Here is a 14125-nt window from a genome sequence, read left to right as displayed (position 1 = left end):
TGAAGGACAGTTAAAGAACTGTTTAAAAAGCAAAAATGTATAAAATTTATCTCCCCTTGCCAACTTAAAGGAACTTTTGAGTTCATGAGTTGTCATTTTATTGCATACTTGTTAAATGTCAACGTTGCACTCTGAATCTAAAATTTAGACGGAAGACTGAAGTAGTTAGTCTGTGGTGCAATGTGGAGCATGTTTCTAATTGCTCTATCACTGGAGTAACTAAAATATTCAATTTTTTTTGTTGTGCGAGTACAAGGTAATTGGTGTTTCAATTTATATTTTATAATGAACTATATCTGCCTGATTTTACGAGTTCAAGAAATCAAATTGTAAATACACAATTAATTTTATTCGGTCAAAAGGTTACTTACTTTCACTGTATTTGACTGCTCTGATCCATATGGATAATAAAATAAATAATTTAATATTTTGTCACCTGTAGAAGCATTTGTGACAAAATTAACTAGCTTTAAGTTCCTGTTTCTGATTGTGTATACATTAAAATAATATGTGTTAAGATAACCTTTTATCAATTAATATACTTAATATATTGTATATTCCCTTGAATAAATATTTAAAATTTATTTGATAAGTCAGGTACGTAATATGGTCCCATTCAGTTACAATTTTCTATTATTTAAATTAATATAATTTTAGTTACTCTTGCTAATCTCTAAATATTTACCTATTTTTTAGTAATTTTACTAAAAATCTAGATATTTTTTTTAAATATTATACATCATTGAAAAGTAGGTGGCAATTTGTAAACGAAATTATGCTTTTCTCCATAACTATGTGACATTCACTTAAAATTGACCATATGGTATAATTAATGTGAGATAGGTTTTTATGATGCAATAGCTAGGGGTGGGCAATATTTGAATTAAAAAACTTATTTAGTATTTATGTTGTAGTTACTTCTAAAAAAATTTAGAAGAAACTTTTTTAAAATACTTATTGCTTAAATATATATTTCTAAAATACATTTAGCAAAAAGCTGCATTGTAAACAAACTTATTAGTATTCAATTTGTATTGAAATTGTACAATCATTCATAAAAAAAAACGAAATTCCAAGTTTATGTAAGCAATATGTTACTTTTAAGTGTTTAAGTTAAAGTTGTTATGAGCGAAAGTTAATTATGAGGTTTGAAAAAAAAATTGTTCAAACAAGTGGTCTGAATACAAAATACTTTCAAATACACAATTTCAGTATTTTATATTTTAAAAATGTTCCAAAGGATATTTGTAATTTGTATTTTAATTTAAGCAAAGTATTATGAAATACACGCTTTGCTTAAGTATGTTACCTAGCTCTGGTAATATCATATTTATGCACAAAAAAAAAGTTATTTGTATAAAATTTATTAAACAAATTACTTATTTTGTCATTCAGTAGTATAATATGATTTTTCATAAAGAATAGACATTAACAAGACATCTAATAATAACAAAATTAAAAAAAGTCTTATTATGTTACCACATATTGAAGCAATGACTTCAATTTAATTTTAAATATAATTTTCGTTTCCAGCTAAAAAAAATTAAAAATTAACAATAGCATTCTTTATATTTCTAGGTCAACGCCATAATGGATACTTCAATGACTGGAAGTGAAATAAGAAAAGCTTTTATAGATTTTTTCATCAATAAAGGCCATAAGTATGTTCACTCTTCATCTACAATTCCTTTGGATGATCCTACCTTACTTTTTACAAATGCTGGCATGAATCAATTTAAACCCATATTTTTAGGATCAGTAGATCCCAACTCTGATATGGCTCAATATGTAAGAGTTGTAAATACTCAAAAATGTATAAGGGCTGGTGGAAAACACAATGATTTAGATGATGTAGGAAAAGATGTATATCATCATACATTTTTTGAAATGATGGGAAATTGGTCTTTTGGTGACTATTTTAAAAACGAAATATGTGCATGGGCTTGGGAACTTCTAACGCAAGTATATAAGCTTCCAGGTGATAGATTGTATGTAACATATTTTGGGGGAGATGAGTCATCTGGTCTGGAACCAGATTTAGAATGCAAGAATATTTGGTTAAATTTAGGAGTTCCAGAATCGCACATTTTACCTGGGAATATGAAAGACAACTTTTGGGAAATGGGTGAAACAGGACCTTGTGGACCATGCTCTGAATTACATTATGATCGGATCGGTGGAAGAGATGCTGCTCATCTTGTTAATATGGATGATCCTGATGTGCTCGAAATTTGGAACTTGGTTTTCATTCAATTTAATAGAGAAACTGATGGATCATTAAAGTTATTGCCCAAAAGGCACATTGACTGTGGATTGGGATTAGAAAGATTAGTTTCTGTAATTCAAAATAAAAGAGCAAATTATGATACTGATTTCTTCATGCCTATTTTTAAAGCCATTGAAAATGGCACTAAAGTAAGACCTTATACTGGTAAAGTAGGTTCTGATGACACGGATGGTATTGATATGGCTTACCGTGTACTGGCTGACCATGCAAGAACATTAACAATTGCATTATCTGATGGTGGTCACCCAGATAATACTGGCAGAGGTTATGTACTCCGTAGAATTTTAAGAAGAGCAGTAAGATTTGCATCAGAAAAACTAAATGCCAAACCAGGATTTTTCGCTTCATTGGTACATACTGTTGTAGTATTACTTGGTGACGTGTTTCCTGAAATTAAAAAAGATCCAGAATCAATTGTTCAAATTATTAATGAAGAAGAAATTCAGTTTTTGAAAACATTAACTCGAGGTCGGAATTTGCTTAACAGAACAATAGAGAAACTTGGTGATTCTAAATCTGTACCTGGAGATGTTGCTTGGCGTATGTATGATACTTATGGCTTTCCAATTGATCTAACACAATTAATGTGTGAAGAAAATAATCTGGTTATTGACATGGAAGGTTATGAAAAAGCAAAAAAAGAATCTCAATTATCATCACAAGGAAAAACTTTAGGCCAGGAAGATTTATTGGCATTAGATATACATGCTATTAGTCATTTACAGGAAAGTGGAGTGCCCGTCACAGATGATTCCCCTAAATATAATTATGTTCCATCTTCCACTGATAAAGATGCTGAATATAAGTTTGCACCATGCTCTGCAAAAATTTTATCATTACGCAGTAACAAACAATTCGTAAATGAGGTCAGTAGTGGCCAGGAATGTGGTGTTATTTTAGACAAAACAAATTTCTATGCAGAGCAGGGTGGGCAAATATTTGATGAAGGTTATATGGTAAAGTCTGACGATGACAGTGTAGAATTTACAGTTACTAATGTTCAGGTAAAGGGTGGTTATGTTCTTCATATAGGTAAAATTGAAGGTACACTCAAAGTTGGAGATACAGTTACACTGCATATAGACACAGAAAGACGGAGATTAGTTATGAACAATCATACAGGAACACATATACTTAATAATGTTTTAAGAAAAGTGCTTGGAAATGATTCTGATCAAAGAGGATCCCTTGTGATGCCAGATCGCCTTAGATTTGATTTTACTAATAAAGGTCCCATGACTGTTAAACAAATAAAAGACACAGAAGACGAAATAAAATCAATTATAAGTGATAACAAGCGTGTTTACGCAAAACACACCAGTTTGAGTGAGGCTAAAAAAATAAAAGGTCTTCGTGCCATGTTCGATGAACATTACCCAGATCCAGTCCGTGTGGTTTCAGTTGGCATTTCAGTTGATGAGTTGGAAAAAAATCCAGATGCATCAACTGGTTTTGAAACTTCCGTCGAATTTTGTGGTGGTTCTCACTTACATCAAACTGGACATATTGGTGAATATGTTATCGTAAGTGAAGAAGGAATTGCAAAAGGTATTCGCAGAATTGTAGCATTAACTGGGCCTGAAGCATTGAAAGCTATTAATAAAATGAGCATTCTGGAAAATGAAGTAAATAACATTGCTAATTTCATAAAAGAACAAGGTGAAAATATTAATCAGAAGGAAATTGTAAAAAAAATTGTTGACCTTACAAATGATGTCTCTCAGGCCCAGATATCTTATTGGAAGAAAGAAGAGCTACGAACTATGCTTAAGAATTTAAAGAAACAATTAGATGACAAAGAAAGAGCTGCTAAAGCAATGACTATCAATTTAGTAATTGAAAAAGCGAAGGAATTATGTTTGGGGGATAAATCGTCGGAAATAATCATAGAAGAGCTAAAGGCGTATAGTAATACAAAAGCATTAGATGCTGCCTTAAAACAAGTAAAGCAGTTACAGCCTAATTCAGCTGCAATGTTTTTCTCTGTTGATGAGGACTCAAATAAAATTTTCTGTTTGGTAGCTGTACCTAAAAACCTTATTGAAAAAGGCTTACTAGCATCTGAGTGGATTCAATCCATTGTACCCATTATTGGTGGTAAAGGTGGTGGTAAGGCAGAATCTGCTCAAGCCTCTGGAAACAATATCAGGGCTTTAGATGATGCTATTAAAAAGGCACGCGAATTTGCTACTTCTAAATTGTATTAATTAAGAATGCAGTTTAATTTTGTTATTTATTTCTTTTTATAGTAAAAAAAATGTATCTTTATTGCTACACTTATGATTGGCAGTGATTTTAGAAACATACTTTCGTAAAATAATCGCCTTTTATTTGTAAATTAGCAGAAATAAAATTTATTAAAACTAAATTTAACTTTTATTTAAGAATTTATTTAAGAAGAATTTTAAACATCATGTTTAAAATAATAAAAATAATTGTACTATATATTAAATTTATATACAATATATTTTATATATATGTATTAAAAAAATAACTGAATATGATTTTTTTACATATTATTTTTCAAAGTACTCGTTGCTAGTAAAATCGTTAGTTCAATTTCCTATAACAACAATGTATGTTTATATCAGCGTTACTGAACTATCGATAGTACCATCCATAGTATTGATAGCTCTCCGTGCGCAATACTATCGATAGTATCGTTAGCTCTCTGTAAGCAATACTATTGGTAGAAGCGATACTATTGCTCCTATCGATAGCTTAGGTTAAAAGTAATACTATCGATAGTATTGCTTTGTATTGACACGTGACAATACTATGGATACTATCTCTAACACCTTAACTATCGATAGTCTATCGATAGTGGACTATCGATATGCAATAATAGTTTATATCAGATATAAGTATAGTATATATAGAAGGCCAAGTATGATTTCGTATATTGAAACATTGAAAAAAAGATATGTGGACATGCTATTCTGCTTATAAAAGTTGTATTATATGTATACAACTCTTTTAGTACACTGTGATAAATAATAATAAATTAAAAAAAGAATAAAACAAATTACATTTCAAAGATTTTTATTGAACTTTATAGACGAACTTTATAAATATAGTTCAAACAAAATATATCTTATATAACTGACATAATACACTAAAAGATATCTACACAATAAAATTATTGTTTAATAAACAAATATTCATACAAGTATTTGGTTGGTCTTTTTACGACGGCACCAATTCCAATTGAACAAAACCTCTCATGGAGGTTGGTGCATTTAAATTAAAGTATTAATAATTTACAATATTCTACTAGTGCTACTAGCAAAATTTATTTACTCTTGACCAAATCCTTCCGTTTCTTCGATCGCATAGTTCAATTTCTCACACAACTGTTCGTAACTTTTATAAGGCGGTAGGTCAAGGCGATTGAAGCATGTGTGTGACCTCGGTAGCCATGTGTCTTTTCCGACCTAGATTGATTAAAGAATTAAAATAATTCGTAGTTAGTATTATTAATACATATAAAATTTTAATAATGCTTACTAGTAACCAATAACTAAAAATGTTCAATTTTAAAAACCAAACTGAATTGGCAGGCTATTAATAATGTAGTGTTCCATCAGCTTATTATGTAAGGATATATTGCAAGTTCAGGTTGTGATTATTGTATTGTTTATCACCTCTTCATAGTGAAATTAAATGTAGAGTTTAAATGTATACCTTACATTGACATGTATATTTTATTAAGGTAAGGTATAAATTTAAAGTTAATCACCTTCCAGTCCTCCTTACCTTTTCTATACAGAAGCGTTGAGGTCCATTAGAACCCATAAGCTCAGCAAATCCACCAACTGGCACTCGACAAGTTCCTGTAACGAATTGCAGCAATCTTGCCCGTTTTTCGTTGTCCATTTGTCGCACAAACTGAAATTATGCACAGAGTATCAGTAACCATCCTCTGTTTAGAGGAAGAAATAAATTTTATGAAGCTATGAAAATTAAAAATGGCTCTAGCACGAGAAGATATTTTATATTCACTGTGAACAGTTAAATCATATATATAAATACATACATACAATACATTCAGAGGCGAGGAAATGTCAACGTTGCCAAATACTTAACTCCAAGAATTTCTTAGCTAAAAACTTTTTACTTTATGTTTTAAGACAAACTCAGGCCCTCGAGATTCTATAAGGTACTTAATATATTTGGCCAAATCCAATCACAGGTAAGGTAAAAAACAACTGTCACCTTAAATTTGCGTGACATTATAGATTGAGATCTAATAATAATCTTTGGTAATCTGTGCCCTGTCGGCACAATTAAAAGCTATTAAACTAAGAATTGAATTGAATAATCTTTGATATTAGTGCAAAAAAATAGTTTTCAATGTCGACGAAGTTTTTTGTCGGAGTTTGCCAACCTTATGACTTCGACAGCGACACTGGGCAGGAACTTAATGGGTATTAGTAGTTAAGTGGAAAAGTTATGTAGCATAAAAAAAATATGACAGTGCTATTATTATAGAATATTATTATCGTATAGTTGCTCTACCTTCCCCTTCTATTGGAATTAGGTGTATGTACTAGAATTTTATATAGTATTTTTTTTAATGCCTCGTAGTAGCTGTATATAAGGTCACAGATCCTGAAAATCTAGTTTTAACCCAGGTCGGGCCGATAAAAACTTATTGGGTTTTTCTGTCGAAAAAATTCTCAGTGACAGCCCGAAGTCTGGAAGTCGGAAGTGTGAACATTCCTCGGAAGTCGTTAATTTGCGCCCCAATTCTATGCGGTCATGTCGGATTTACTGCCCCATCGGATTACGAATGACGAAGCAGAGTGAACTGTGTTGACGCACTCACTTGGGCACTATAACATATCCTGCATAGTTGGCTCGTTTCCCTTGAAGAGTGGGTGCTATGACCAGAATCGGTCACACGACATCATCATCACAATTAGTTTTTTAAGAATTTAAAAAAAATTGTCATTATACACAAAAAAAATACAACATTTTTACACTAGTATTATAAACTAAAGTTATGAAGATTTGTGTAATATCTATCTACAGATTTTATAAAGAGTAATGCCAACCTGCCAGAACCAAGCGACCTGCTTGCTGGTGCGCGTGTAGTGGCGGTAGATGGTGTTCCGCTGCCAGTCGTCCACGTCCACCTCCTGCATGCCGCACAGCATCAGCTCCAGCTCGCGCTCGTCGAAGTACTTCAACCACTCCAACGGTACCACCTGCAAATTTCAATGACATCGTCACATCGTTTAGATGAGAAATTCTATAATTATACTCTTTAGAAACACTTGGCATCATAGTAATGCTGGATCGAGTGTGTCGTATCAAACGTAAATTGTATTTAAAACTTATATAATAAACTAGAATACCTCGTTAAAACCGTCAAGAAAAGCGATCGTTTGTTCTTCGATTCCTCGTGTCATACGCCATTGTGTAACTAATTGTAAATATTGCTCCTTATTAGCCTGAAAGAAAACAAATTTTACTCCCAATATAAAAAAATACACGACGAACAATTAATACCCGTGCCACACGAATTGTAAAAGATTTAACAATACTACGTTACTATTCAATTAAATATATTACTACGACTTGATAAAAATGTATATTCAATGAGAAGAACTCAGTAGTTACTATTCTTCTAAAACGAAATTACAGCATGAATCATACATGGACAATTAAATGTATATGATACCGTAAGATTACAAACATCGTTAGATTACAATCTATCTCGTCAGATTGTAAACTGTCAAAATATTGTGAACCGTGAAATATGATTGCAATTTAACGCATTATTTTTCGCTATATTGTAATCTATCGAAGTTTCAATTTGTCCCGCGTCAAATTGTCAACTATCGAAAGCTCTTCCTGATTGGCCGGTCTTATTGTAAGAGCGACTAATCATATGTCACCGTTATTATTCGGTAGCTTACAATCTATAGAAGTAAATTTCAGTTAAATTATAAAATCTCTAACCTAACCTAACCGAAATATTATGAACTATCGAAATTGTTTATATTTTATTGCAAATTGAATAAACGTTCACAATCTATCGACAGTTTTCAATTGCGCGAAATATAATATAACTAGATAAATAATAATATATTACAATCATATTTCACGGTTCACAATATTTCGACAGTTTACAATCTACGAGATAGATTGTAATCTAACGATGTTTGTCATCTTACGGTGACATATAAATATTACCGTAAAATTCTATTATAATTTTACGTTAGATTATAAAGTAGCACGCGAGTAACTGTAAATTGAAAGATTGTGAACTTGATTCAACTTACAATAGAACGTATGCAATTTTGATACTTTATGATCTTTCGGTTAGGTTAGGTTAGTTTTTCTGCGTGGAGGCCTTAGCCTCTTTCTATGAAACCGTCATGGTCTAAAAACGGACAAAGAGTGGAAACGACGTATATGTCGTCTCGGCTCGGCCCTCTCACCTTCGATACCTGGGGCTTAAAAATTAAAGCGTATCCCTAGGGTCGCGCGTGTCCTATTTAAGGCGGCCCAGAGGAGCAAAGCTAAGTACGGGTCGGGCCGCGGGTTTCTATATTAACACGATCCGGTAGTCTTTCCGAACCGTACCGAACACGGACATCGTAGTGGTTATAGTAGGTAAGAATCCCGAATAAGAGGCCGCGTATCGTTCTGAACGTTGAACGTTCCTATTGCGTGAAAAAACAAATTAGACTTCTTATAATTTAACTTATATGAATTTCGATAGATCTACCGAAAGCTGTGTGTTTCGGTTCACAAGCTTTCGAAAGTTTAAAGTCTCTCTCGACAGATTTTATGAAGATATATTGTTTGTAGATATAATACCAACATATTTTTTACATTTCATTAATTAAACGTTACAGAAAAGTCTAGTTAAAGTTAATGTATTTGTTTTGAAGCTAAAACAACTTAAATTTTGCTAAGGTTCAATCATTCGAATATTTACTAATTTTATATCTGTTTAGATAAAAAAAAAAAATCTAATGTGATAGCAATAAGCCCAATTTTGTAATATTATCTTAATTGCTTTTTAACAGTCAATTTAATAAGATGAATTTATCAATCATAGCCATAGCCATAGCCATTTAAATTTATAATTACTAAATTTAACACCTAATAATAAATATAAATATTTGTATAAACTTTGTTTTAATCGCTCTCACCGGATGTTTGTCGTGATCACGGGCATGATTCAGACATCAGCTATGATCATTGGTAAAACCCGAGTAATATATAAATATTATTATTGTAAATGTTTACATACATTAATAAATTGTTAAGTGATGCAAACATTTTTTTACGATTCAATGGGTTATTTTAATTTGACGGGTTATCTATTATGTAAGAAACATACCTCTGTAACACGTTCTTTATCACCCGACGGTTTTAATTCATGATGTATCACTTGTCCTAAAACTTCGAAATCTACACTAAACCACATTTCAAGGCCACACTCGTCGATATTGTTGTCTTTAATCCAAACTAACGAGTTATAAAATTCTGGATCAATTGATTCTATATCTTTCATTGTCAGTTTTTTGTTTAACATTCTCTTATAGAAAGGCATAGTGAAACCGGAATATATAAATCTTCCATGGTACAGAGCCATTGCAATAAATCTTCCTATGAATTTAAAATAAAGTAAGTGATCTGGGTTAACATAACTGGCTGGATTAATTTGAAGACTATAATTATTTTTGTTTGCATATTCAAAAAGGCAGTACATTGGATTGAGAACTTCGTGGGATAGTAAGAAAAACCATTCACGGCTAACTCCTCCGTAATCTAAGCCTTCTTCGCCGCGGAATATTATATACAATCGTCTCCGAAGTTCGTATGCAGGTAGCCTCATGATCTGAAGAGTAAAGAAATAAAAAAAAATATAGTATATAACTCAGTCAATTAAAGGTATTTACAATAACAGTGGGGTAAAAATAACAAAGTAAATTATCAGTTTTGAACAGCTCGCTAGATGATATACAATTACGCACATTTAAATGAGTCCAACTGATAAGCCGACTGTTGATTAACAACTGATAAAATCTAGAGCTTTGAATGTCATGTTTACGTTAGATGATTAAACGATAAATTTACCTGATGATACGAATCTTCGAAAAGTGTCTGCCGCGATAGCGTAATTTTTATGTGACTGGGTAAAGCGTTGCTCTGGCATAGGTATCTAAATTGACTAAGTTTCCATCTGAAGGAGCGTTCGTAGGCTCTGGGTACGCCGTAGGCCCCTTGTGGACCCTTCGGCGCGCCCGGCCTTGGGTCCTGGAATGTGGTGGTGCGCGTGTTGTGGTCAACGAAGTATCGCGTGCCCTCCTCTGTGAACCTTATCTCCCAACCGGGGGGGAGAGCCTCCTCTAGCGCGCTGATTTCTTGTCCCTAAAAATATATTGCCCTTTAAATTTATTTTGTTTTAAAAAAATGTATATTTAAACATATCCAGCTGACGGCCGATCAAAGTCTTCAGTCCTGCTATGAAAAGGTTGTTCTTCAGTACCATACAGTGTACTGTAGAGATACATGTGAACTTCGCACATAACACAAGTTCACGTGCAGGTTGCGACTGTACCTGGGTGCGCGGGTCTTCCCACTGCGTGGTACGATTCTTGTGGTTTACGAAGTACACTCGGCCGTCGGGCTGCACGCGGCGCTCCCAGCCGGCCGGCAGCGCGCCCAGCGCCTCGTCCGCCGCGCCCGCGCCCGCGCCCGCCGCGCCCGCTGCGCTCGGCGCCGCGCTGGGCGCTGCGGGCGGGCCGCTCGCGCCACTTCCGCCTGATTTCATATTTTGTAATATTAGTTTAGCCATTTACGTCCATTTGTTCAAGTTGATATTCTTCCATTCGTTACAGTAAAGTGGTACTTTCTTGATTGATTGTCATTTAAAATTTTAACTGTAGTCTTCGATGAGAAGTAAATTTGAGGACATAAAAGTGCCGACTGACACATATACAATACTGAAACTTCAATTCGAATACTGAAGTATAGTTTGTGAACAGTGATCCTACTTGGGGGCGGGTCGTGGTCTGCGTCGAGGGGCTCGGGCAGGAGCAGCGGCTGCGAGTGCGTAGCGTGCGGGCGCGGTGGCGGGAAGAGGAAGCGCTGGTTGCCCTGCGCCACTACATGGCGACGCTCGCCGCGCCAGTGCTGGAAGCGCGCCAGACGCTCCGTGTCGGGCCGCTGCCAGGTGGTGGTGCGCGTGTTGTGGTCCACGTAGTACACCCGGCCGCGCGCGTCGCGCCGCACCTCCCAGCCCGGCGGCAGAGGCTGCGGCCGCTCCCAGGACGTCGACCGCGTGTTGTGGTCCACATAGTACCTATGAATATTTGCAGTTTTTTTTTTTTTTTTCGTCATTGATTAAGGTAACATAACATAAGCGCTTTTTTGATGTCTTAAGTTGCATTTACACAGTAGCGCGAATGACGAGAGACAAGTCCAGGAACGAGCACGAATATTTAAAGGGCCCCTTTTCTTTCCCTTTCGAGTTGATTTCGTAGCAAACGCCCCATTAAGCAAAATATGAAATTGGACCAGATAAAGATTAAGTTAATATATGGATTTATAGAAAAATGTCTGGTAAATATCCTACCGTCTCCCATAAACATCGTAACGCATTTCCCACCCTGGTGGCAGAGGTTCTTCGGCAGTGGGAGCGGCGGTCGCCGAGGGGGTAGCGGCGGGGGCGGGCGCGAGGTGCGTAGCGACGGGCGCGACGGGCGGCTCATCCTGCCGCGAGGGGCCAGCGCCACTCTCCAACGCGCTCACGGACACGGCGCCATTGCTCAGTGGAGGCGGACCCGGTGGGGGCTATAATATTTAGAAGATTTAGCATAATACACTAATTGAAAATGAGTAATTGACAGTAAAACTATCATAATTAGTTTTTCACAATTATAAATTGCTGCACAAATCATCTTTGCCCAACAAGTTTCATTTAATACAAGTTTTATCATAGTAAAAAAAGATTTAAGAGTTTTTTTTTTTTTAATATTACTTATTTATACATACACGCAATGCTCGAAGATGCACCACAGACCTCTGGTTTTCTAAATTATTTCTTATTCTAAACCTGCATCGAACACCTTCACTAAGGGGGCTTTGGGAATTACTAGTTTCTCCTAATGCTTCATGTGACTGATTTAAAATGGATGGGTCAATTCTTAAGCCATCTAAGAGCAACACTAACTCAGCTGCCTTCACTTCTGTGTTTCCATTAGAAGCATTATCCTGAGAAACACTCTTCATCAAATCTAAAATAAAGCAGCAATATTAGTCGTACACAAATTTATTTCAACATAAAAACTGTATACTAACAAAATGATGTTTTGACTTCATGTTTACCAATACTTAATTCCACATTTTCACATTTTCCATTGATATAAAGAAGAATTTTTAAGAAGTTTATTTTTTTCTCGCCAATAATGTGATCTTTTCGAAAACTGTGGTGGTCTGCCAGTCGCAATACTAGTTGAGATAGAGGTGTAACCAAAACTGTAAATTCTTCCTTCCATTTTGGATGCAATGTATTTTTTATGACCTCAGTTCTTCTTGAAATATTATCATCTATTATAAGTTGCAAATAGGGATTTGGTTTAAAAAGTCCAGAATTACGGATACTAGCTGATTCAACTGAAATATGAAATTGATTTAATTAGAATGATATATTTTTGCATATTTTGTTCATTTTAGGTATAATTAATTAATTCTTATGAAACATGACTCAACAAATGACTGAATTTAGTATTTTATCATTCTGTATATTTGCATCCAATCCTATAAATCAATTGGTTCTTGTATAGATAAAAACAATTGACTCATATATAAATAAAAAACAAAATATAGCACAGTATTGAAAATACTCATACATCAAGACACAAAATTTAATAATTTAAGCCAGAAAGAACAAATAATTGTTCAAATACTTACCAGTTAAACTCAGCTGATGATATGTTGATAGAGAAATTGGAGCAGTAAGTGTTGTAATGCTTTCTGTCATAGTGATATGATTATTTCATAATGTTTTCTGGACAATTAACTTTTCCACATTATAAATCTGTAAGTAATTGAATAGTTATTATTATAATTTTCTAACATATAATATTGTACAGTACTTTGAGTTGTTACTTTAACAAATAAGTTTGTTAAAGTAACAACTCACCATTATATCATATAAAGTATTAAAACATGAAGTGATAAGTTGTTGTTTTAATTGATAATTAAAGACAAACTGATTTCAATTTCATTATACAAACTATATAGTATTTAAAAATACGTCACAATCAGTAATATTGATTATGAATAATCTGCTGAATAATTTTATTAAGCACTTAACTCTACGTAATAAACATTCACAAACAATAAATTTCTTAGATTTTTTACAAACTAATATTACGGTACTACTTGATCACGAGAGCCAACTTTATAATTAAATTAATAAATATTTACCAATTTTGAGTAAAGCCGATGTATGCAATTTTTTCCGATTAGGTCATTATCGTTTTTCCTTATCTTTCTGAAGAAGTTAAGACTGAAAGGAAATAGACTTTAGAATCAGTTGTCACTACACAATGGTCAAGTTTGTCAAAAACAATGAACTGTTTTATTTTGTAAATATGATGTTTCGCCAAACAACTAAGCTGTAATTATAAACAAAATAATACTGAAATTTATTAGTCACAAGTTAGTAATTACCTACTGGATATACTTTTTAAGCAACTTACTAGCACCAACAAAACAGATTACTAATTTCTTATTTCACAGATTAACTTTGTATGCTATACATATTCACTTTATTGTGTTAATTTCGACTCAAAACCTCAAAAGTGC

At 33.8% G+C, this 14125-nt stretch overlaps 2 protein-coding genes across 3 annotated transcripts; one reads left to right on the top strand and one right to left on the bottom strand.

Annotated features, from left to right (window-relative positions):
* Window positions 1–131: 131 nt before the first annotated feature.
* On the top strand, window positions 132–4649 carry LOC125077431 (alanine--tRNA ligase, cytoplasmic). The gene is made up of 2 exons (XM_047689390.1): window positions 132–256; window positions 1579–4649. Exon 2 carries the CDS (start codon window positions 1591–1593, stop codon window positions 4492–4494), a length of 2904 nt encoding a protein of 967 aa, XP_047545346.1. The 5' UTR covers window positions 132–256; window positions 1579–1590; the 3' UTR covers window positions 4495–4649.
* Window positions 4650–5339: 690 nt separating this feature from the next.
* On the bottom strand, window positions 5340–14119 carry LOC125076899 (E3 ubiquitin-protein ligase Su(dx)). 2 transcript variants are annotated; one of them, XM_047688632.1, is made up of 14 exons: window positions 14020–14119; window positions 13745–13826; window positions 13226–13352; window positions 12641–12928; window positions 12308–12549; window positions 11889–12106; window positions 11308–11615; window positions 10872–11074; window positions 10388–10681; window positions 9648–10148; window positions 7648–7743; window positions 7345–7497; window positions 6044–6175; window positions 5340–5721 (listed from the first exon to the last, which is right to left on the bottom strand). In XM_047688632.1, exons 3-14 carry the CDS (start codon window positions 13293–13295, stop codon window positions 5584–5586), a joined length of 2643 nt encoding a protein of 880 aa, XP_047544588.1. In that variant the 5' UTR covers window positions 13296–13352; window positions 13745–13826; window positions 14020–14119; the 3' UTR covers window positions 5340–5583. The 2 variants fall into 2 exon arrangements, with proteins under 2 accessions (XP_047544588.1, XP_047544587.1); XM_047688631.1 differs by having other exon boundaries at window positions 13991–14117.
* Window positions 14120–14125: the final 6 nt, after the last annotated feature.

The sequence above is a fragment of the Vanessa atalanta genome, chromosome 3, assembly GCF_905147765.1.
Source record: "Vanessa atalanta chromosome 3, ilVanAtal1.2, whole genome shotgun sequence".
Classification (NCBI taxonomy): Eukaryota; Metazoa; Arthropoda; class Insecta; order Lepidoptera; family Nymphalidae; genus Vanessa; species Vanessa atalanta.
The sequence above is the reverse complement of the archived record's forward strand: the minus strand, read 5'-3'. Positions and strand labels throughout refer to the sequence as shown.